The sequence below is a fragment of the Calidris pugnax genome, unplaced genomic scaffold, assembly GCF_001431845.1.
Source record: "Calidris pugnax isolate Ruff unplaced genomic scaffold, ASM143184v1 scaffold39, whole genome shotgun sequence".
NCBI classification, from domain to species: Eukaryota; Metazoa; Chordata; class Aves; order Charadriiformes; family Scolopacidae; genus Calidris; species Calidris pugnax.
The window spans coordinates 5,175,682-5,197,414 of NW_015090828.1; the positions used below are offsets into that span (position 1 = coordinate 5,175,682).

Genomic DNA, 21,733 nt, shown 5'->3' on the forward strand with positions numbered 1-21,733 from the left:
TGGATAATCAAGGATCAAGCAAGGGGTCTGTTGCTTGGTGCTGGTTAATTGTAATTTGCACTCAACTTAGACTGGGGGTTTGATTGCCTACAGATTCACTGCTCTAGCAGAACTTAACTCATCTTTCTGTGAAGCACTTTCATTACCCGCAGTCTGATAAACACTAAAGAACAAAATTCAGCTCCATATTATTGTTATTTATGCTACGATTACTTCTGTCACAACTACTTGATCTAGATTTGTAACCACCACACAGTGGGGCTGTGCACTGCGGATGCCCCCACCCAGCTCTCACAAGCACAACAAGCCGTTCAGAGCTCTGAGTCCCAGCCAGCCCCTGCTCCTGCGGCTGATGGCACCGCATCCGCGCTTCCCCACCCGTCTGAGCCCTCTGCCTCTCTCCAACGGGGACAACTAATGGAGGGAGAACCTGGAATTTCCAGGTCTTGAAGAGGAGGGGAGGATGGCCTTATTGCTCTGGATGTGCTCTCCATCAGTGCCCCTAATCCGGAACAGAGCTGCTGAAACCTAAGATGTATTATTTTATTAAAACAAGCATAGGCAGATGATATTTAGTGGTACTGGTAATAAATGCTACTAATTGCTAAGATAGTAGCATTTCTAATCCCTAATCTGGTTTCTGAGCAGGAAAGTGTTGACCCAGGGCTCCATTCTTCTTCCTTGCTCCTGTGATTAGAGCCTATCACATACTGAAGCTTATGATCGTTTGCAATGCCTTAATGCTCTAATTTGGTCAGTTTAAGGATTTGGGAAAAGAAGTAAAAGTTATCAGTGAAAGCAAAGCACGCAGAGTCGGAAGCTTCCCAGAAACCCTTAACCCCCACATCTACTCTTAGCTTGTGAACTTTAAGTGGGTCTAACCTGGGACCCCTCTCCCACCAATATCATGAAATACATTTAGTGATGAATGTGATTTGGAAAACATCACTTGTGGGGATATTTGAAAGCTGATCCTTAGCTTTGACACTCAACTATCAGCGTGACCCAATATCTGCTACTACTCTTCTCACTAGCATCAGTAGGTACTTGGTCATGCCTTGTAACAGTGTCTTTTAGCTTTGGGGATGTCTTCATTAATAAATCACTGGATGATGCTATGTTGAATTAAAGAGTATCTACTCTTAGCTTGTGAACTTTAAGTGGGTCTAACCTGGGACCCCTCTCCCACCAATATCATGAAATACATTTAGTGATGAATGTGATTTGGAAAACATCACTTGTGGGGATATTTGAAAGCTGATCCTTAGCTTTGACACTCAACTATCAGCTTGACCCAACATCTGCTGCTACTCTCCTCACTAGCATCAGTAGGTACTTGGTCATGCCTTGTAACAGTGTCTTTTAGCTTTGGGGATGTCTTCATTAATAAATCACTGGATGATGCTATGTTGAATTAAAGAGTGGACAGCACCAACACTTTACACCTGCATTCCTACTTACAGTTTAAGGAAAACATTATGTAAAAATTTCTATTCCCACTCTATCACACCCTCCACCAACTCCCCTTATTAATCACAGACAATCTCTAAAAAAGAACTGTTCAGATTCCTTCTGTCATTTTCTGTCCTCTACACTTCTCCTGTTTACATTTTGTTGTTCCCACTTCCACCCAACCCTGACCACACTCCTTCAATCTAATATTCCTCTTCGGTTTTCCAACAGACCCAAACTTTGACAGCAGATATGGTCAAACTTCGGCCCAGGCTGTGTGAGGAGACTCTGCTGGCACCAGGCTCACAGAGCCATCCAGCTGCCTGGGGGAGGATGGACCCATTCCCCAAGCAAGAAGGTGCAGCTGAAGCCACCAGTCACCTGCTCCCCACTCAGCCCAGAGATAACCAAAGGGAATCAAGGAAAGCCCCTTCCATTTCCCTCCTGGCTCTTGATCCTTCTCCATAAATCTGAGGAACTACCCTGTCACTCCCTGGGCTGTGTAGTGACTTTGGTGCAGAGCTTACAGGGTCAGGAGGGTTAGCTCCCCCACACTACTGAGGCTTCCACCATACAGCTCCCGTTATCAACTCTCCTCCATTTCTATAGCTCATTTCATTTTCTACCCCTACATTTTCTCAGACCTCCTTTATGCATCGCCTGACTCTCACAAATGCAGTGAAGGGCACAGCTGCTTCATTCACCAGTAACACCTGCACTTCATGTTCACTGGAAACAACTGCATATTGAGGACAATTCAACAGGGACAGCGCTCCTGCCATATGTTAAGCTACAGGTGGAAGCATTCATCTCACTGAATCCCAGCCTGCCTTTTGCAACGCTGGAACTATGAAAACAGCAGAAGTTTCAAAGGTGGTGAATAGAGCTCAGGTTCAGTTCAGCAGCTCAGGGAACCCCCCTTTGTATGGGAATCCCCCCATATGGTAACAGAACAGGAGCAGCCAGGCCAGGCTGGCAAGAGCAATGGACCTTTCCACACCTTTATGGAAAAAGTGTTTCAAACTGATGATTAAACAAACTAAGCATAAGTAAGATTTCACACTTACCCTTGCAGTGAAGTCCACAGCTGCACCCCGGTTTAACAGCAATGTAGCTACATTGATATTTCCATAGTGAGCAGCTATGTGGAGGGGAGTGAACCCACTCTGGAAAAAAACAAAACAAAACCAATAGATACTTATTTTTTTATATCTCACTGGTACTCCAACATTTGTATCACATCACTGACATAAGCTAGTAATAGGAGTCTGCTGCAAGTCACCATTCCAATTCTGTACTAGTTTTCACTCACTGACATTTATTTATAGACTCTCTGAGAGTCTAAATAAAATCATATTGCTATGCAAGAGGAGAAAAAAATTAACATAATTATTCTAGAAGACCAGAACTAGGATAAAACTTTCAGTTATTCCAGAAAAACAACAGCAAAACATTTGAGTATTAAAGCAATGATCTTTTATAAGAAATTAATTCCTAACGAGAAACGTCTAGCTGTTAATGGTATTATGTCCATCTTGCAAGTTAAATCTCTTAGAGATTCTATGCAGAAGTTCAGATACAAGTCATTTAATGATACTTGCAAACTGTTTTTTATGAATTCAAAGTAGATGCAAATGAAAACAACATCAAAGACAATTTTAAATGATTAATATGGAATTTCTTTTCCAAGGGTTAGTACCATAAAGATCAGACTCCCACTGTGGGCAATCACACTGGGTTATGTTCAGACACTGCAAGTTACCACCCTAATTAGAAGATGCCTTACTGATAAAATTACTTCAGCAACTTATTTTCATATTTAAGTACTTTACTTCCTTTCAAAATAATGCTAAAACATGCAGCAATTCCATCAGTCCTGCAAAATATGAAACCTTATGGGGACTAGATGCATTTCTAAATTGTTAGCAAGCCATGCCAGCTGCCACCGCCTTGCTTTGGGAGTTTTGCAGATATAAAACCACTCTCAGATCATTCTATTTGCTGACACCATCGAGGTAAGTGTCATGCAGAAGCCTAAAGATCAGACCTGGATGCACAACACAACAGGGTTGTCTGCAGCTCTTAACACATCTGATAAACATATACTGTATGAGAATCCCTAAAAGCTCCATCTTACGTAATATGGCTCTTTTATGATGGCAATTAGTTCCCAAGAACGCTTACTCTTATTTTTAAGCCCTATTTTCAGCTGCAGAAAGCCCTGGTATCTAAACTACAGTCTTCTCTAGCACATGCTACTTTGTTTCATCTAAAGCAGGTATCTATCCTATAAAAGGCGATGCAAAAAGGAAGAGGAAGAAATGATGCAGCAGCACTAAGTCATGGAGGAGTGATGATGCATATATATATTTATATATACCTCTGTTGTTCTATTCACCATCATCTAGGTTAACACATTTGGAAGCAAAGAGGGGGAAAAAATGAACGGTTAGTTCACCACTGGTGATATGGATGCAAAAAGCTTCATGATTGCTACGTGGCATGGCAGCTCAGATGACAGCACATTTGGCACACAAAGGAAGCTCGACTGAATGGAAGCTGAATGATCGAGTGTTTTTGAAGGCTCATTGTTACATGTTTACCAAAGTTCTTAAAGTAGCAATTGCACAAACAACCAATCAAATGGCTTAATTGTACAATACCTATAGAGCACTATCGCAGGAGTGGCTTTCATTCCCAAGAGAATAATTCTAATAACACTTTGCTTATTATTTTCCATTTGCAAAGTTTCTAGAGAAGAAATTAACCCTGATTTAAAGAAAAAGGGAATGGGGGAGGAAAGAGGCAAAGGAAGCAAATAAAACGTTATTCTTAATCACATAGTATAGAAGAAAGTTACGCGTAACTCTGCGGCATGATACGTCACACTAAGGAAGATCTTCACTGGATCTAACACATGTGGTCAGCGCTTAATAACATCAACCTGCTTTAATTTTTACAACTGACCTTTGACTCCACATCAGCATTGTGGTCGTTCTGCAGGAGCAGAGCCGCTGCCTTCGTATCATCCTTGCGAGCAGCGATGTGAAGGGCAGGAAGACGGACTTTTCCCTTTGTATCATTTTCAAGTAGCAGTGAAACCACCTGGTCATGACCTTGCTGTAAAGCTACTGCCAAAGGCGTGAAACCATCCTGCAACATACAATGGGGACTCTCAACACAGGTTCCCAGCTTTCCAGGGGACGGGAAGGGGAAGGGAAGCAATCTCAGCATTAGTAACGGTACTGGCTGAAATTCAAACCTAAAATGTGACATGGTGCAAATTAAAAGTACCCTGCAGTGACACTGAATTGGAGTAAAGTGCTGGTGAACTACATCCCAAATGCTCAAAATACCTTTTTGGCACTCCAGACTTAACATTGTAAGACACAAGCGAACAAAAATGATGGAGTCTTCAGAAAAAAAGTATGAAATTACTCACAAATTAACAGTTACACAAATAAGTATATGTATAATAAAATGTATAGTTATATAAAAAGTTATAAAAAGCTGAAAATTAAAATTACAATTGTTAATAATGTATCCATAGCAAATTATCATCCATTCCCCCACAGCTACAAGATATAAACTATGGTTCTTAAGGAAAAAACCACCAACACTTCAGCTCTATCCTCTGATGTACTTCATATGTGTATTTAAAATCTAATAAGATTTGAATAGGAATACCACATTCTCCCAATATACCAATTATTTTACTACAACTTATGAAAATTTATATAGATGTAATGAACAATCCTCTTACAAATTATTTCCTTTCAGACTAGCAAGTACCCAACCAAAGTAATGCAGAATAAGAAACGTATAAAAAAAGGAAGATTTTTGTTCAACAGGTTTTAGAGTGGATTCCTCAAACACATGAAAAGTACAGTCTCAGATGTTTTCATAATTTTACTTTCATGGATTGCTAGAAAACTAAAGAATGAAAGAGTTGTCATTTATATTCTGTTCCTTCCCAAACATTATAGTGGCATTCCAATACAGGAACACATTTAGCTTTGCCCAAGAAAATACCCACAAATCACTCAAAAAACACAAACGCAAATTACTCTACTTGGGATATTTATTTATTACATTTAACTCTTGATCAATGTATCCAAACCTTATTTTAGCAAACTTCATCACAGTTTACTAGGTAAACACCTTTCACTTTTCAACTCCATCTCTCATGGTGAAATTGTGTCAGTGTGAAATAGAAGTGCAGCAAGGACACAGAAGAGTGTAGATCCTCACACTATTTCAAAAGTGCAGAGTTCAAGCATTAACTTTTTAATTTTTGGAACTAAAAGTAATGTTTTCAATAAAGAATTTTTCTCTCTGGCTTGCCAAACAGACAGAGCCACAATTTAGGAGGAGAAACAGGAGGAGCTATAAAAAAGAGTATTTTTCAAAAGTTTGGAGGGGAAAAAGGGAAAAAAAAAAAAGAAAAATCACTGACAAAGAAAAATCCTAACAAGTTGGGTTTTTTCCCCATGAATTTTTTTTAAATTAATCTCACCACAGCCTTCCCCTTTGCCTCCAGTAGCGGGGCAGAGCTCTGGGCTGTGGTGCCAGGCCGTGCAGGGCTCCTGGGGTGGAACAACCCCAGAATGTTGGGGTTGGAAGGGACTGTGCGGCCTCAGGCTGAGGGCAGAGCACAGCTCAGGGTGTGAAAAATGCTGTGTAGCTCTGAAGGCCAAAATCCTCCACGAGCATCCCCCACAAGAGGGCTCTGGCAATATAGCTACGCTGTACCTGCACTAAGGGTGGCTCTCGCCCGGAAAAGCCCCGAGTGGTGCCTTAGGTATCTACAATGGCTTTTCTCATTGGGCATTCTCTTCTGCTAAAAATGCTGGTAACAATAATACATAAAAAAGTAAATCCTAGGAACACCTTTTCCTGTTTTCCTTAGGGAAAAGGGAGTGGACAAATGGGAGGGAGCACTTCATTTCAACCCCAGAATATCTGCCGTTCCCTATCTCTGCTGAGAGCTGCCCGTTCCCTCAGTGTGTGCAGAGATCACCGTGCCAAGGCCAAGCAAACTGCCACCAAGAATATTAGCACCAGCAAGAATGCATTTCCACCACATGCTCTCTGGAGATGACAACTCAAAAAAAGCAATTGCAGGAAGTATCGTGATGTCAGAACTATAATTAGCAATTGCACTTTAAATCATCAGGCAAAACCCACTCCAGAAAAAAAACAACAAACAACTAACAAAACCAAACTCAAAAACCTAAAAACAATTTAAAGAAAACAGTTGGTTCTATTTTTTTTTAATTTAGATTAAAAGACCTTTGTTAAAGAATTTTATTGTTAATGAATATTAAGCTAAGTGGCAATCATTTAGTAACACAGGCTTTTACACTTACAAAAAAAAAAAAAGATTTAGATTTATATGAAAACTTGGACCAAGAGAAAATAAGAAAGCACCCATAAGCAACTACCACAAACAAGTAAGGCAATAAAGGCAACACCATTTTGTAGTCTGGTATCTTCAAAGGAATTCTCCATGGATAAAATTAGAGTGCACCTTATCATCAAGCTGAGTTAGAAAAAAGCTCAACCTAAACTGACATACAAATGCTCAAGGGAAAAACAATACCAAAGAAAAAGAACCAAGTGCCTGTACACAATTTTAAAAATTTCTATTTTCAGAAAATCATACGGTGGCAAGAATATTTTCTAAAGTCTGAATCTGTTGTACATCCCAGGGGCCCCCTGACTTCTTCGTTCCCAAGTTTTTACAAAGAAATAGAAATTGGTGTTCTGAAAACTAAAATTTTCAATTAATTTTCCAGATTTAAAATATTTTATTTTGGCACTTCCAGAAAGTAGTTTCTGATGCACACTTCTAGATATAACTAACCTTTAGTGATTTTGAAAAGATAATTTTGATCCATTATTGATTTCTTACAGTCCTGACTTCAGAAGAGAAAAAAAGATCACATATATACATACATATAGTGATATATGGACCTATACGGATATACGGATTATACAGTGATACTATGAAGTACAGGGATGCAATAAAATAATTTTCCATTTCCTATTTTGCAAAAATTAAAACTTTTTCAAATAAGCATTATTTCCTTCACAGAATCTGTTCAAATAGAGCAATCATAATCTAATAAATATTAGAGAGAGCACACACTGAAATATAGGGATGCTTTTGGTAGCAAAATCTTGGAATTGCAACAACTGAAAATTCATCAGATTAAAAAAAAAAAAAAAAAAAAAAAAAAAAATCTATCTCAGTGCAGTACATTTTAGACTATTAAGATATCTGCTATTTTTTTTCCTTCCTTTCCTTATTTGAGTTAGAATTAAAAAGTATTCTGTAAAGATCACAGAACACCTTCAAGGATGGACCTTCCATCTTTCTGTCAGCTTGAAATGACCACCTCAGGACCAGCTGGGATAACAGGGCTCTACAGAGAGAGTATCAAGGTGGCAATAAATGCATTTAGAAAACGCTCCAACACTAAGTAACCCTGGGCTTTCCCTGATATCCCAGGACTGACTCCAAAGTGTAGATAAACAGTTGTTCTTGCTTTATGGTTGCCCTCCACATTACTCACTATTTATAATGAAAGCACAGAGAACTTTTGTGTTATGCACACAGCTTCCCTCTTTGAGCACTTAACCTGAAAGATTACTAGTTATGACTAAGAACACTTCTATTTTTAGAACTGTTTCTAGTCGAAATAATTTTTTATTTTAGAAATGGCAAGAGATGGTTTAAACTGAAGTCAGTAACTCAGCACTCATTAGCACACTTCGCAAACAGAACTTTTCATTGGTCTTTAATTTTGCAGCTAAAAGACCAGTTCAATATAAGCTGGCAAGAATCACTGCTGAAGCACATTTTACATGTTTACTTTTTTCATAAAGTGTGAAATTCAAACTTTTACCTCTGTGGCAAGGCTTTGACTGGCACCATTGTCAAGAAGAAACTTAACAACCTCCAGGTGGTTTTCTTGGGCTGCCATATATAGTGGAGTGAAACCATTCTGAAACAGAAAAACAAGAGTGTAAACACTCCACAAACATTTCATACATACCAAACTGGGGTAGATTAGGAGGAAAACAAAAAAACCTGTGTGCTCACATGCCAGTTAATGGTGTGATAACCCTGGATTCAAGTGAAGACAGGAGAAGGGTAATATTATTTAAAAGGACGCAGTGGAATCTTTCAGCTGACCAGATACAGTTCCCACAGCTAAGCAAGAATACTTCCTTTCACATCTGTTGTGAAGTTAAACTAAAAACCAGTGTGGACAGGCCATTTGGTAGAGTTGTGATTCCTGATAAATGCAGTCACAGCAATGGAAATGCAAAATGGGACAGGGAAATACAATACAAGTCTGTAGCGAAGGCAAAAGCAATGGCCCTTCAGAATACTTCCCAATTTTTTCTCTTCTTTCCATTAGCTTTGACTTCTCTTTCACTTGTGCAAGCTACTTATGCCTTTTATCTCCTCAAAGAGCTGCCTTCTGAGCATAGCCTGCTTGTGGTCACCGAGCTACTTCATATTTCAGGCACCAGGAGATTGGAGGATTGTTGGTTCTCAGTAGGTTGAGACAGAGGTTTATCAGTGTTTCCGACCACATTAGAGCATTTCTCAAATTATGCTTGAGTGAGTGATTTCAATCAATGCAATACAACTATTAGAGGCCGCAGAGCTTAACTCATTCCTTGGCAAGTGCTTTCTTCTTACAGTCAATGCTTCTGTCTTTGCCTTAACTGTATACAGCTCACAGCCTTTCAGGAATTGAATTTTTGGGGACTAACATCAGGGCAATGTATTTTTCCCTATTGTCCTACGCATTTCTGAAATTCACAGCTTTGATATCACCAAACCAAAAAGGCAAAATGAAGTCATGAAACCTGTCCTGGGACCAAGACACCTCTAAAGGAATTTATAGAAGTTGTGTATTTGCACCTGAAATTGCCTGGCTTTCGTGGAGCACTGCATGTCCCTCAGTCCAACTGAATGGTGAACTAGTGGTAAATACATTACACGTAACAACTTAAAATGTCCCTATACTATACCAAGATGAGCAGTTTAGTACTCCTGAAGTAACCAAAGCAGCATTAGCAATAAGAAAAACAATCCCTTTCTCCTCTGATCTATCACAATACGTGTTATCACCCTTCACCCTGTGGCATTACTCTGTCAGACATACTACTGCTAGATTTTGTGTGATCCCTTTCCTTATGGTACCAGCATAGGTGATGACACCATTAACTGTTTTGGCCAGGAGGTCACTGAGATTTCAATGGGCTCTGCTAGGGCCCTGTCTTTCCTCTCACTATCTTCCAGATCTCATGCCATTGCGATTTCTCAGACTGTTCTTAAGTAAACTTTACACAGAGTCAGCTGCAACGAGGGCAGCACCTGACCTCTTCAACCACCCTCTCTTAAGATCCTCCTAGACCTCTTGCTCTACCACACACCACTTCTGGTGATGACTGTAGAGAATGGGGAGGACAAGGAGGAAAGGAAATAAAAAATAAATCAGGAGGTAAGGGCTAGTTAAAAATAACAGGTAAAACAGAAGAAAGATTTCATCTGGCTTGAGCAACAGAGAAGTTGAGGAAGTGCTTCCATATGGCTGGGTTTGGCTGAGACAGTACCAGCACCCTCATGGCTGCAATGTGGCCAGGGCAGACATTTCAGCAAGGTGGAAGACACAGGGAGAGCAGCTCAACAATTCAGCTAGAACGGTTAAAAAGGACACTGACCTAGATTTTGCAGGAAACCAATGGAGCCAAACAGAGATGAGCTGAGAAGAATTTAGCTGTATATTTGCATCAAAGATAAAACATCAACATTCCAAGCTCTGGAGAGATGAAGGGAAAGCCTAAGAACTATAGCAGTGATTTCAGCTGAGTTATAGTAGCTGCAGTGAAAACAGCTGACAGACATCTGACTGTCACAGCAACGGGGCAGCGTTGCAGGGCACACGTCCAACACGGAGCACACAGGAGAGCGCAGGTGACCTGAGGCCGAGCATGCAGGCTTCACTGCCAGCAGAGACAAACAGGAGGTCAGAAAAAGGGACAGTTGGAGAGGAAACGGCGTGAACTGGATGTTTGATCTAAGAGGAACTTTACCATCAACAAGACACTGAGCAGCTGTGAAGCCACATGTTTACAAGGCTTGCACAGGCTGCAAGGTCTGTTGCTGTTCCAGTATTTTGATAATTTGGTCTCTATTCAGGAAAGCATCGCTACGAGCATAAAGCAGGCGCTGAAGTCCTACTGGAGCCAAAGCCTAAAGCCAGCAATGTGTTAATGCACTCTCCACAACCAAGGCCTAACAGTTTAGTTACCATACAGTCACAATTCTGCTGAATGAAAAACAAAAAAACCAGCAAGCGCTTGCTAAGGTTCCCAATATGTCCCATTACAGGTTGTTATTATTACAGTGAACAGCAGAGGCTGGCATTTTTCCCTATCATTTGTGGCATACTCAATATCTATTTACTAGCTCAGCTGGAAACAGAGATTAATTTTTTGGTTTCAAACATTTGCATTTAGAAAAGAAGCAGGAAACGCTTCCTAATTATTAGTTTCAGAAAATAATTAATATGAAAAAATTCTCAGAACCAAGTATTATTGCCATTTGAAGGCAGAGCAGAACCTTTTCTGTGTTAAATTATTGTAGGGTTTTCAACATCTTACCCCCATACTTCCCTTTTTCTTGTCTCTTTAAATAGGCTGATATTACCAGAGAGCCACAAGCCTCAGGAAAGCATTTTGTCTTCAATAGTAATAAACAGCCCTTAGAAGGTGTCAGTAAAAATATATATTTTTTTTTAATTATTTTTTTAAGGACGGGAAGATTTGATTAAGGAAGGCTTTACATCCCTAGCACTGGTGCTGTAAGCACAAACTCACAGAGAACAGGTTATCATCAAAAAGAAAAACAAACCAAAAAGATCTTTGGGTAGTCTCTCTATGGGCATACCAAATACAGCAGAACTTTCTTCTAAGCTTTAGGAATCATAGATTCATAGAACTGCCTAGATTGGAAGGGACCTTTCAGATCACCTAGTCTAACCATCAACCTAACAGTGACAAACCCCATCACTAACCCATATCGCTAAGCGCTATGTCTACCCTCTACCCGTCTTAAATACTGCTGGGGATGGTGACTCCACCACTTCCCTGGGCAGCCTGTTCCAATGCTTAATAACACTTGCAGTGTAAAAAAACTTTTCTAATATCCAATCTAAACCTCCCCTGGTTCAACTTAAGGCCATTTCCTCTTGTCCTCTCACCTATTATTTGGGAGAAGAGACTGACCCCCACCTCTCTACAACCTCCTTTCAGGTAGTTGTAGAGAGCAATAAGGTCTCCCCTCATTCTCCTTTTCTCTAGGCTGACCAGCCCCAGCTGCTTCAGCTGCTCCCCATAAGAAGGCTCATAGGGAAGGGATGTCAGTATCACGGGCAAAGCTGGTCCAGGGGCAGTTTGGTAACAGGTATTGGTGTGGAACGGCCAACACACATCTCCCAAGCAAAGATGTCAAAGGCATCCATAATGGGGGAAACAAGATATCTTTAATTCTCAGGCGTTAGCAAAATAAGGGTAACATGTGGCAAAACCTTAGGGTGTATGGACAATGCAGTTATATAAGATGTTTACAATCTCAGATTATTTTTAGTTTCAGGGCTGAATACACAAGTTCTCAAACACAAGCAGAAAAGACTCTTTCAAAGCCATCTTATTTCCTTAACAAGAAAACCACTGGAAATATTTCTGCTTTGCTTTACTTCTTAACAGCTATGAAAGATTTTACTTAAAACTACTTTTTGTTGTTGTTATTCTCTAAATTCAAATTCTATGCTTCCTGGAACAAAATATTGGTGTATCTATCTAGTATAAAAGAGTAAGAAAGGAGAACTGAGTGACCTATTTTCCTTGTCCAGGTGAAGGAAACATGAAAGATAGATCCCAAATAACTAACATTCTTAAAATAGTTTCCGTTAAACTTTTTGTTCATATTATTTGAAAGATCATAAAATACCTAATATTTCTTTAAAATATTTTTTTTTTAATTTCCCCTTTTAACAAACAATTTCTATCCTGCCCTGACTTGATATGTCCCTGGCACACTCTGACCACCTGGTGAGGGGCCGAACAGAAGGGGGAGAGCTGGAAGTGTTTAAAGTTCTAATTGCATGTTGAGTTACAAGGTGGGAATGAACTCAGCCCCACACCCACTAAAATGCCTGTTTCCTTCCCTAACAAAATGGCAGCCGTGTGTTTTAACTTTGTCTTTGCACCTGTTGGTGGTTACCCACCTGGGTGGAACAGTCAAAAGAGAATGCGGGTTTTTTTAATGTTAGCAGGATTACATTCATCATCCTGACTCAAACCCTACTTTCAAGAGCCAGCATTAATACAATGAGATCTACCCAATACACTTACTAATATTACAGTTTATAAGGGGAGAAGGATTTTAATGTCAGCAAAGCTTTGGATAGTACCAAATAGAGAAATATTACTTTACCTGAGACTGTGCATTGACATTGGCCCGATTTGTAACCAATACTTTGACTACTTCTGCTTGTCCAGCGAGGGATGCTATGTGCAACGCTGTGTTTCCTTTCTGAAATGAAAGACAGTTATATTTGAAAAGAGTATAAAACTTGAGTTTGAATACATGACAATAGTATCAAGAACATGTGCCACTTTAAAATATAGTATTTCTTGCAATAAAATACTCTGAGTATTTCTAATGGAAAAATTATTCTAGAAGACACATACAGAAACCCAGACGGGAATCTACAATTTGTTCAGTAAATCTCATCCCTAGTAACCTGCGACATTTAATATAATCTAAAAGGTTTCTATTAAATGATTATTGAGACCAATTTACCAGTGGAAAACGGGCAATTACTGCTGCAGTAATGTCTGTAATCAGTTGGCCGACACTTTGTGCCCATGCCATCAGTGTGAACAAGAGAACAATTAGATAGGCCTGACTAACCTTTGTCGCTGCATCCACGCTGGCACCTCGCTGTATCAGTTCAGAGACAACTTCTACATGGCCTTCTTTGGAAGCGAGATGGAGAGCATTCAACCCATTCTGATTTAAAAAAGGAGGAGGAAAAAAAAGAAAAGCAATGGAAAATATTGGGAAAGGTTTTTCAGCATAGCAAACAATGTATCAAGAGACAAATGATTATATCCCAGTAAGAGGACTGCTTCCAAAAACTATTATTATGTAAACTTTACAAGAACTAGATTACAAGGAAAGAATATGAATTAAATCAGGATATACTAGCTCTGGGGTCTCAAGTTCTGTGTGCTGTCCCATGGTCTGATGTAATACACATGGCATGAAAGACAACGTTAAATAACACAACATTGTCCAAGTAGCAGTGAAATGATGTCTTGGCAAGGGGTAAAAATAAAAGCTTTAACTGGATAAAATATTTAAACATGGCTCATCAAAAAACCCACAGAAGTTATCACTAACATGAAACAAAAATATAAAGACAGATTCAATAAATAGTGAGAAAGGTATTTATCCAGCAAATATAATCAAAATATTCTTCAACCTGATTTGAAATATTGATGTCCACTCCACTTTTTAAGTAGTCGAGGGCCTTTTCCAAGTTGCCAGCTCGAGCAGCTCTCAGGTAACTTGCATTTGTGTCAGACTACAAGACAAAAGGAAAAGTCTTATTAGAAATTACAGCACACTATAAAACTATATTTCCTTGGCAAACAGGTTACTAATGATACAACATACTGTACACACATTTAACTAGACACGAAAGGATCCCAAACTGCCTTATCAAATATGGGTCAAATCCTGAAGTCCCTGCTTATGCAACACCCTCTGGTGTAAATAGGCTGCTGCCTGACTAGGCAGCACAAGATTTGACTTTATATATAAATATGAATTATGTAGCACTGTCTAACATGCAAGGGTAGCAGCTAGGGACACATCTGGTCCACAGCATGGAAGATAAACATGGTAAGGCTCAGGATAGGACTCCGTGGAAACCACTCTGCTCTTTCCAAAAGTGTCACACCACCTTTAATGTCCAAGCTAAACAGACCAGAGCAGTGCTGGGAGATCTCACATGACAGATTTTAAAAAATCCAAAATAGTCAACACTGAAGGACTGGACTACCTGAATGAAAAAACATGGTTTTACAAATTAAAGCATTTTAAAATCTAATGTCTGATTACTTTTTGTTTTATTTTTCCCCTTCTCCCTCATTTTATGGCACATTTTATCTGTCCACATTCATACATGAAGTAGCCTAAAGTCCCTAGGTACAGTGCCATTATCTAAACTGCATTTTACTTTTTTCAGCATCTTGCCTATAAGATAGCTGTGCAAACTTGCTTTATGATGACTTCAGCATGATTATAAGGATGGCAGAAAGGATGGTTAAGCCATGAAAGAGATCACTGAAAGTAATTCCTGTCCCCGGAGGGTTTTAACAAGAAGTTACGCAAATATCCACCAAGGCAGGTTTAGATAATGCTGATCCTGCCTTGGAGCAAGTGGAATGCACTGGGTTAGTTTTCAAGAGGAACAAATCATATAATCTTTGATTTTATCTGTGCCACAGCTTCCCCTGGCATCTCAGGCAGTCAACACATTTTTGTGTGTCCTATTCTCCATTGGTATAACAGGAATTGACGTTTATTGTTTTTTCTCAGTATCATTTCATAGGGTTACATCACTACAGCTTTATGATCCTTTAAGGTTCTACAACAGTACAACAATTACCTTTAGTGAAAAAATTAAATGCAGTAACTGATGAGAGAAATTCAAAACACTCTGGCACCAAAGTTCCGTTACTTATCCAGTGCTCAAATAATATTTTTTTCCCCATTCCCCATTTTCTGAATTTGCTATAGACATTTCTCCTTGCAGCCACTGCAAAGTGGATGTTCTGTTGAAGCATTGCTTCAAGCCCATCTGAAGTCACCTTCATGTTGCAGGATGAAGCAATCTTGGGCATAATGATAACAAAATCCTAAGTGGGTATCAAGTCTTTCTTCTTCATACCAGTACAAGCTACAAGACAATTTTACTAGCCCTTTCAATACAACAAGCTCTCTCTTCCAGCGAGAGAATCATTACTTAGGGAATCTTCATTTTCTCCCTGGTTTTGCACTCATGGTTTCCACTTTGTGATGGTAAGTTAATAGCTTACAACCTTCCCTGCTCTTAATCATTATTTTCCAAACACACCGCACTGATCATTACAAATCAACGTCTGTGATGTGCTTCCAACAAAACAGCCCCCAGATTCCCATGTTTAATTAGGCTCTACCAAAAACACGGTGCTGCTACAAACTACATGGTCAGAACTGTAAAGACTGTAGGAAAAAAATAGCTGCCTTGAAAGGTGCGGTAGAACACTTTCATTTGGAAGATCATCTGAACCGTGCAATGCAGATTATTACAGGAGACAGGTCATTTTCTCAGTGCTTAGCAACAGCAGCCACTGGGGTAAAAACAGGTCAGCATTTTATCAGCATTAGCAAAGGTATGAGGGAGGACTTAATAGACCGGGAGCCTTTTTTTGTCACAGTGTAATGGCATGTCTGTTTGGCACAGTCAGCAGGTGGATGATAATTAACATCAGCTGTTTACAGCTGCTTCTGGGAGGGGAAGGGATGCATCAGAGAAGCTTGCTATGGAAAATCAGTTCCCGCCAGTCACATTAACGCACGCCAGACAAGAAACACTGCTTATACCCAGAAACATTTAAACCTTTCTGTTTGCTCATACAAAATGGAGGCAGGGGGAGGCAGATGGAGTGATAAATAGCTGATATTCATATTAATAGCTAACTGCTGTTTCCCTGCAGAGGGAGAGCAACGCCTGTGTCTTTGAAGGACTTCCCTTGGAAGCACTTGCTAACAGGGAGGAAGGACAAAGGTTAGGTCACACTTCCAGCCTAGGGACGTCTAAAACCATTACGCAACCAAGCTGGCTCAGGTGCTGCTACGGGATGCACAAATCTATTCCTGAAATCCCTCAAGCAAACAGCATGCCCTGCTTTGCCAGTCACTGCTCAGAACTCACTCCTTTTGCTCAAACTGCCCAGAAACATCCCCGACACCAGCAGTTAGGTTGCCAATTGCGCAGCAGGGCCGGAGGGGTACTGGGTACGGCCACTCACCCATCAGCCAGGGCTCTCACTGCTCAGGGACAGGCTCCCAGCACGAGGGGCACCGCACAGGAAAAGCAGCACCGACAGAAATTTTAAGATTTGCACAGAGAGATAGACTGAGACTGAGGTTGCACCATTGTGCAAAAAGTTCAACAGGGCTTCTGGGATTCTCTCCATCCCCTACGGACTCTGCCATAAGCAGAAACGAGCAATAACATTAGAGAGAAGGGAGAGCCAACATCTTTGGAAACTAAAAGCAATCGCAGCCTCTCTAAAAGTGGCATTGCCACCTTCCATTTTCTCTATGGCTGAGGCTTTGCTTCAGACCTGTTCAGATAGAGAACAGACTTTCAAGCTTTTTCTACCTTGCAAAATCCCTTGAATACACTTGCTTTTAAGTCATTCCACTTCCAAAACCCAGAAGAACCAATGAATGCTATCCGACTTCTACAGAAGGGGTCAGTAAATGTAGGGGTCAGTAAAAATTGGTCAAAAACATCAAACAAAAACTTTCACATTTCTGAACCTAAATTTTTCTCAACTTCACACATCTATTTTAAGCCTAAATTCAATCTGTTTTTAAAATACCACAATAGAGTAGAAAAACATGATTTCCAATTGGCACTGCTTTGTTTAACACAAAGCTCCTTGGAGTCCCTGATAGAGCCTGTAATTGCCTCTGTATTGCAGACAGGAGCAGCATCAGAGCTTAGGCACTGAAGAATTTAAAAGATCAAACAAGCATAACAATAATGTTAATAATTATTTATCTGGATTGCCATCATGCCTGGAAGCCCATGTCAAAGACTGATCAAGGACCTATTATATTAAATGCATTAAAAAACACAGTAGGGGGGGAAAAAAGGATTTTAGGTTTCCAACCATCACTTGGGATATCCGTGCAGGTAAGTGTTCCTTCTGTGTATACCCATTTCCCTCTTCTGTGCTAGTTGGTGTCCGAAAGACAAACCTCACACAGACAGCATGTCTACAGGACATTCCCTTAACAGACCTAATAAAAATTTTCTCCAATGCTAATTACTTAAACCTCAATATTCCTGAGAGGCATTCTATATGCCAGCAATCTCTTCAGATCCCTTTGTTTCTTTTTCTTTTTTTTTTTTTTTTTTAATCAATCCCAACATGAAATGAAGATGAAAATTGGCTTTTGATTCTCCACCGCCTTGACAAATATCAAGAGAACAACAAGCATGGGACATACATCAAAGCACCCTGAACCTTAGATGTTCTTACAGTCAGCCACAAAGATTGCAGCCCTTCCTGTGCATTTGCCCAGGATCCCTGTTGTCAGGCTGTGTCCCTGAAGCCTTTCCCTGCTCCCTCTTGTGCTCCCCAAGGGTGGTACCTTTTCAATCTCTATATCCAGACTGAAATTAAAAATCAACAGATCCCTTTTTTTTTTTTTTTTTTTTTTTTTTTTTTTGTAATCAATCCCAACATGAAATGAAGATGAAAATTGGCTTTTGATTCTCCACCGCCTTGACAAATATCAAGAGAACAACAAGCATGGGACATACATCAAAGCACCCTGAACCTTAGATGTTCTTACAGTCAGCCACAAAGATTGCAGCCCTTCCTGTGCATTTGCCCAGGATCCCTGTTGTCAGGCTGTGTCCCTGAAGCCTTTCCCTGCTCCCTCTTGTGCTCCCCAAGGGTGGTACCTTTTCAATCTCTATATCCAGACTGAAATTAAAAATCAAGATTCTTACAAGTGTTTTAAAACAGACCTCAGATCCTGTACACAGCACTCAGTTCTGGAATAGCTATTCAGGCAATATTTAAACAGTGGATTTATGAGAGTACCAGTACTGATGCGTGCATAATATCAAGCTTTTTCTTCACAGATGGCATGACTTCTCCCCTTTTCCCCTCTATTTTCTTGGGGAAAAAAAAAAAAAAGAGACTATTTCTAGTTTCAAGAAATGTGTAAATGCACACAATTGGCTAATGAGTACAGTTTTATACAATGTATATTTCTTTTAAATTTGTGTATTTCCCTTTAATGTACTATGCTATAAAAATCCAATTCCCTAATGTACAGCAGGCTGATGAGCGTGCCAACTGCAGGCTGCCTGCAGCCCACAACAGGTTTTCCAGTCTGGAGATCATTTCAGCAGCCTTCATCCCAGAGACATCTCCGGGAAGGGCTGAGGCTGAAGGAGCCGTGCTGGTAGCACTACTCTGTTCCCAACCCTTCTTTACCCCGAGGTCCTCTAGTCCTTCCACATGACGGATGGCAGAGCCCATGATGTGCAGGAGTAAGACCTGAGAACCGTTTCCCCATTTTGAGGAAAAGCGATGTGAGTTTTACAGGAAAGACTAACTCCCAAGTCACTTGGTATTACCTTGAGCCTCCATTTTAAACCAGAAAATGCTGATGCTGACTCACACTACCAAATACATATTCACCATCTTTTTCTCCCAGTGAAGTAAGAGACGATTTAGCATGAGCTAAGACAAAAACTAGTAGGAAATTTGCTCTGACTGTCAACCCAGGGTCTGGCCTGGTTTTTCCATGGGACTAGAGAGAGTCCTTTCAGAAAATGTAGAATTTGTATTATTTAGTGAACCCTCAAAAGTGCAAAGCCGTTATTTTCAATGTGCACAGGCCCGCTCCCATACTGATGGTATTTTTATTACACTCATCTCTTTCCTTTGTGTTCTGCTTACAGTGGCTTCTTTTTCAGATTAAAAATCCCATCTTTTTTTCACATTGGGAGCAGGGTTTTGTTTTTCACTCCATCTTTAACAGTAGCTGTTGTGAAGGGAAACCCCCAGCAGGTTCCCATTGTGCAGGAACAGGATGCATTCTGGCTTGAGTCCCAACAAAAAGATGCTAACCATGCCTAACATTTGTTGTGGGGGGAAGCAATGACCTCATTTTAAGGTATGAACTTATGTTACTTTCATTTGGGAATGTGCTCAACAGAACTAGTCTTGCAGCAGAGATGATCTGAGGAAACAGATGACAACATTTTTGCTTATTTTCATAAGGGTGGGCTTACTGCAACTGATGGCATTTTTTTGCAATAAGGCTCAACTCTGATGGACACTAAGCATTACACTGGAAATTAAAATTTTCCTCCAAGCAAATATATTACACTCACTTGGGAAGGGATGAAAGTTTATTTCAAATAAACTATATTGGCAATTAAAGTGTGAACCAAGTGAAATAAACCAGCCATACCATTTTCTTGGGGGGACTCCATTCCACAAGCAGCTGTATCGTTTGTCTCTCCCTATGACCTTATAACTAAATCTGTATTAGATAATTTCTCTTGTATTTTCTGTATTAGAAAGGGCACTGGTTGCACTGGATGAGATGATCTTTGTGCACACAACTACGCCTGTATTCATGCTTTACATACCATAGTACCATACTTGTTTTCTTCTGATAAGAATGTGACAGCCTGGGGCCAACTGCTATCTGCACTTCTGCTGTTAATTATCCTTTAGAGAGATGCTTTTGGGATCACAGCCCTAAACACAACCACAGGGCAACAGGAAAAGCTCCATTCCTACTGCCTGACAATTCAAAGGAAACATCTTTCATCTAGGGAAGGCCAGCTATTTTGAATATGATTGCAGAATGAGAAAAGATTTAATTATTGGTCGGAAAACCAAACAAATCCCTCTAATTCTTTGCCTTATCATGCAACTTAATAATCAACTTTCTTTGATCATATTACTGTATTGTGCATGATAAAGTAGCCAAAAAATATTATAGTATTTGGAATGTCCCCATAACTGGCCCTATTCCAACCATGTAACTACAATATGTTTTCCACACGTTAAAAACTACAGCAGTTTCAGGCTGTGAGAAATCCCCCTTTTAGTCACACCAGTGGAGACTAAACCACCTCACTTTTCTGCAAAAATTTCTTATGAATCTATAATCAACTGTATTTGCAACCACTGAGACTCCATCCCTGTACAGTAGTCAATCTTAACATGCCGGCAGAGGAAAAAAAAAATATTTTCTGAAAAATCACACATTTAAGCAGTTCAAAACAGAGTGGAAAACACGTTTTAGATTCATCTCCTCCTTTCTAGAAATCTTTGACCAAACCAGGAAAATATCCAAGCAAACAAATAAGACTCTTTCCTTGCTAGACCAACAAGACAAGGTAAGTCTCCAACGTGCAGGTTTAGTATATACCATTTTCAGATCACTTGCACCACTCTACCTGTTACAGTCTGTCTTGGCAAAATGCTGAATCTGTGCTTCCTGTTATCACTAAAAATGAACCACCTGCATTGGAGTGGAAGATGGCTGAAAGGGACTCAGCCCCTGAGATGCTAAGTCTGGTACATACAAGAACATTTCACAGTTTCCAGTACACGAGGTGTTTATCACTGCCTTTAACAGCATCAAAAGGTCTAAAGCAAGTTGTCTGCTTGCAATGACAAACATTTGTGAAGCTACGATGCAGCTTTCCTACTGCATAAGTTGCTTCGACTTTATGCATGCAGTCTTCTTCAGCAGACCACAAATTTAGGCAATTCTAAGAAAATTAACATCTGAAAACCTAACAGCAAACACCTGAACTGAGATCAAACCTGTCCCACAGGGACAATGTCCAGACAGGAGGCAAGGGCCTATGTAACTTCCAATACGCATTGCCAGTTTGCACAGATGTGGTTTTGAGATTTTGAAAAACAAGTTTGATGTGTCAGCTTCATCTGAAGAATTTATGAAAACAATTACTAGTATGAATGTGTTAAATTAGTAACACCAAAAGCAAGATCCTAATTTTCCAGGACTACAAAGTCAATACACATCTGCATGACACAATCTTTCTAAGTATATGAACAACAAAACACAAGAATTATTTTAACAGGAAAATAAGTTTCCTCTAATACTGACTTTTCAGTTATCAGACCACCCTGTATGATGAGACAAACTTGAATGACTAGGTAAATTGGGATACGGTCTGTTCAAGATCCTAAAACCAGTAGAATCCCTGGTCTTACCAGTGAATCACTGTACTCCATTACAAGTGCGCAATCAGGCAAAGGACCAGGCCCTTTGTGACCAACTCTCATGTATAATCAATGAAAAAGATCTGATACAACTGAAGGCAAAAGATTTGAGCAT

General features: G+C 39.9%; 1 protein-coding gene across 11 annotated transcripts in view; it reads right to left on the bottom strand.

Annotated features, from left to right (window-relative positions):
- The window catches only part of ANK3 (ankyrin 3, node of Ranvier (ankyrin G)), a 208,697-nt gene that overhangs the window by 135,903 nt on the left and 51,061 nt on the right, over positions 1–21,733 (bottom strand). For 9 of the 11 annotated variants that reach the window (XM_014940420.1, XM_014940417.1, XM_014940415.1 and 6 more), the window contains exons 2-8: positions 14,028–14,129; positions 13,454–13,552; positions 12,974–13,072; positions 8,364–8,462; positions 4,420–4,605; positions 3,833–3,856; positions 2,520–2,618 (exon numbers count right to left, since the gene is read on the bottom strand). In XM_014940420.1, coding sequence (XP_014795906.1) covers positions 2,520–2,618; positions 3,833–3,856; positions 4,420–4,605; positions 8,364–8,462; positions 12,974–13,072; positions 13,454–13,552; positions 14,028–14,129 — 708 coding nt within the window. The remainder of the gene's footprint in view (positions 1–2,519; positions 2,619–3,832; positions 3,857–4,419; positions 4,606–8,363; positions 8,463–12,973; positions 13,073–13,453; positions 13,553–14,027; positions 14,130–21,733) is intronic. The other 2 variants (XM_014940421.1, XM_014940418.1) reach the window with 1 other exon arrangement.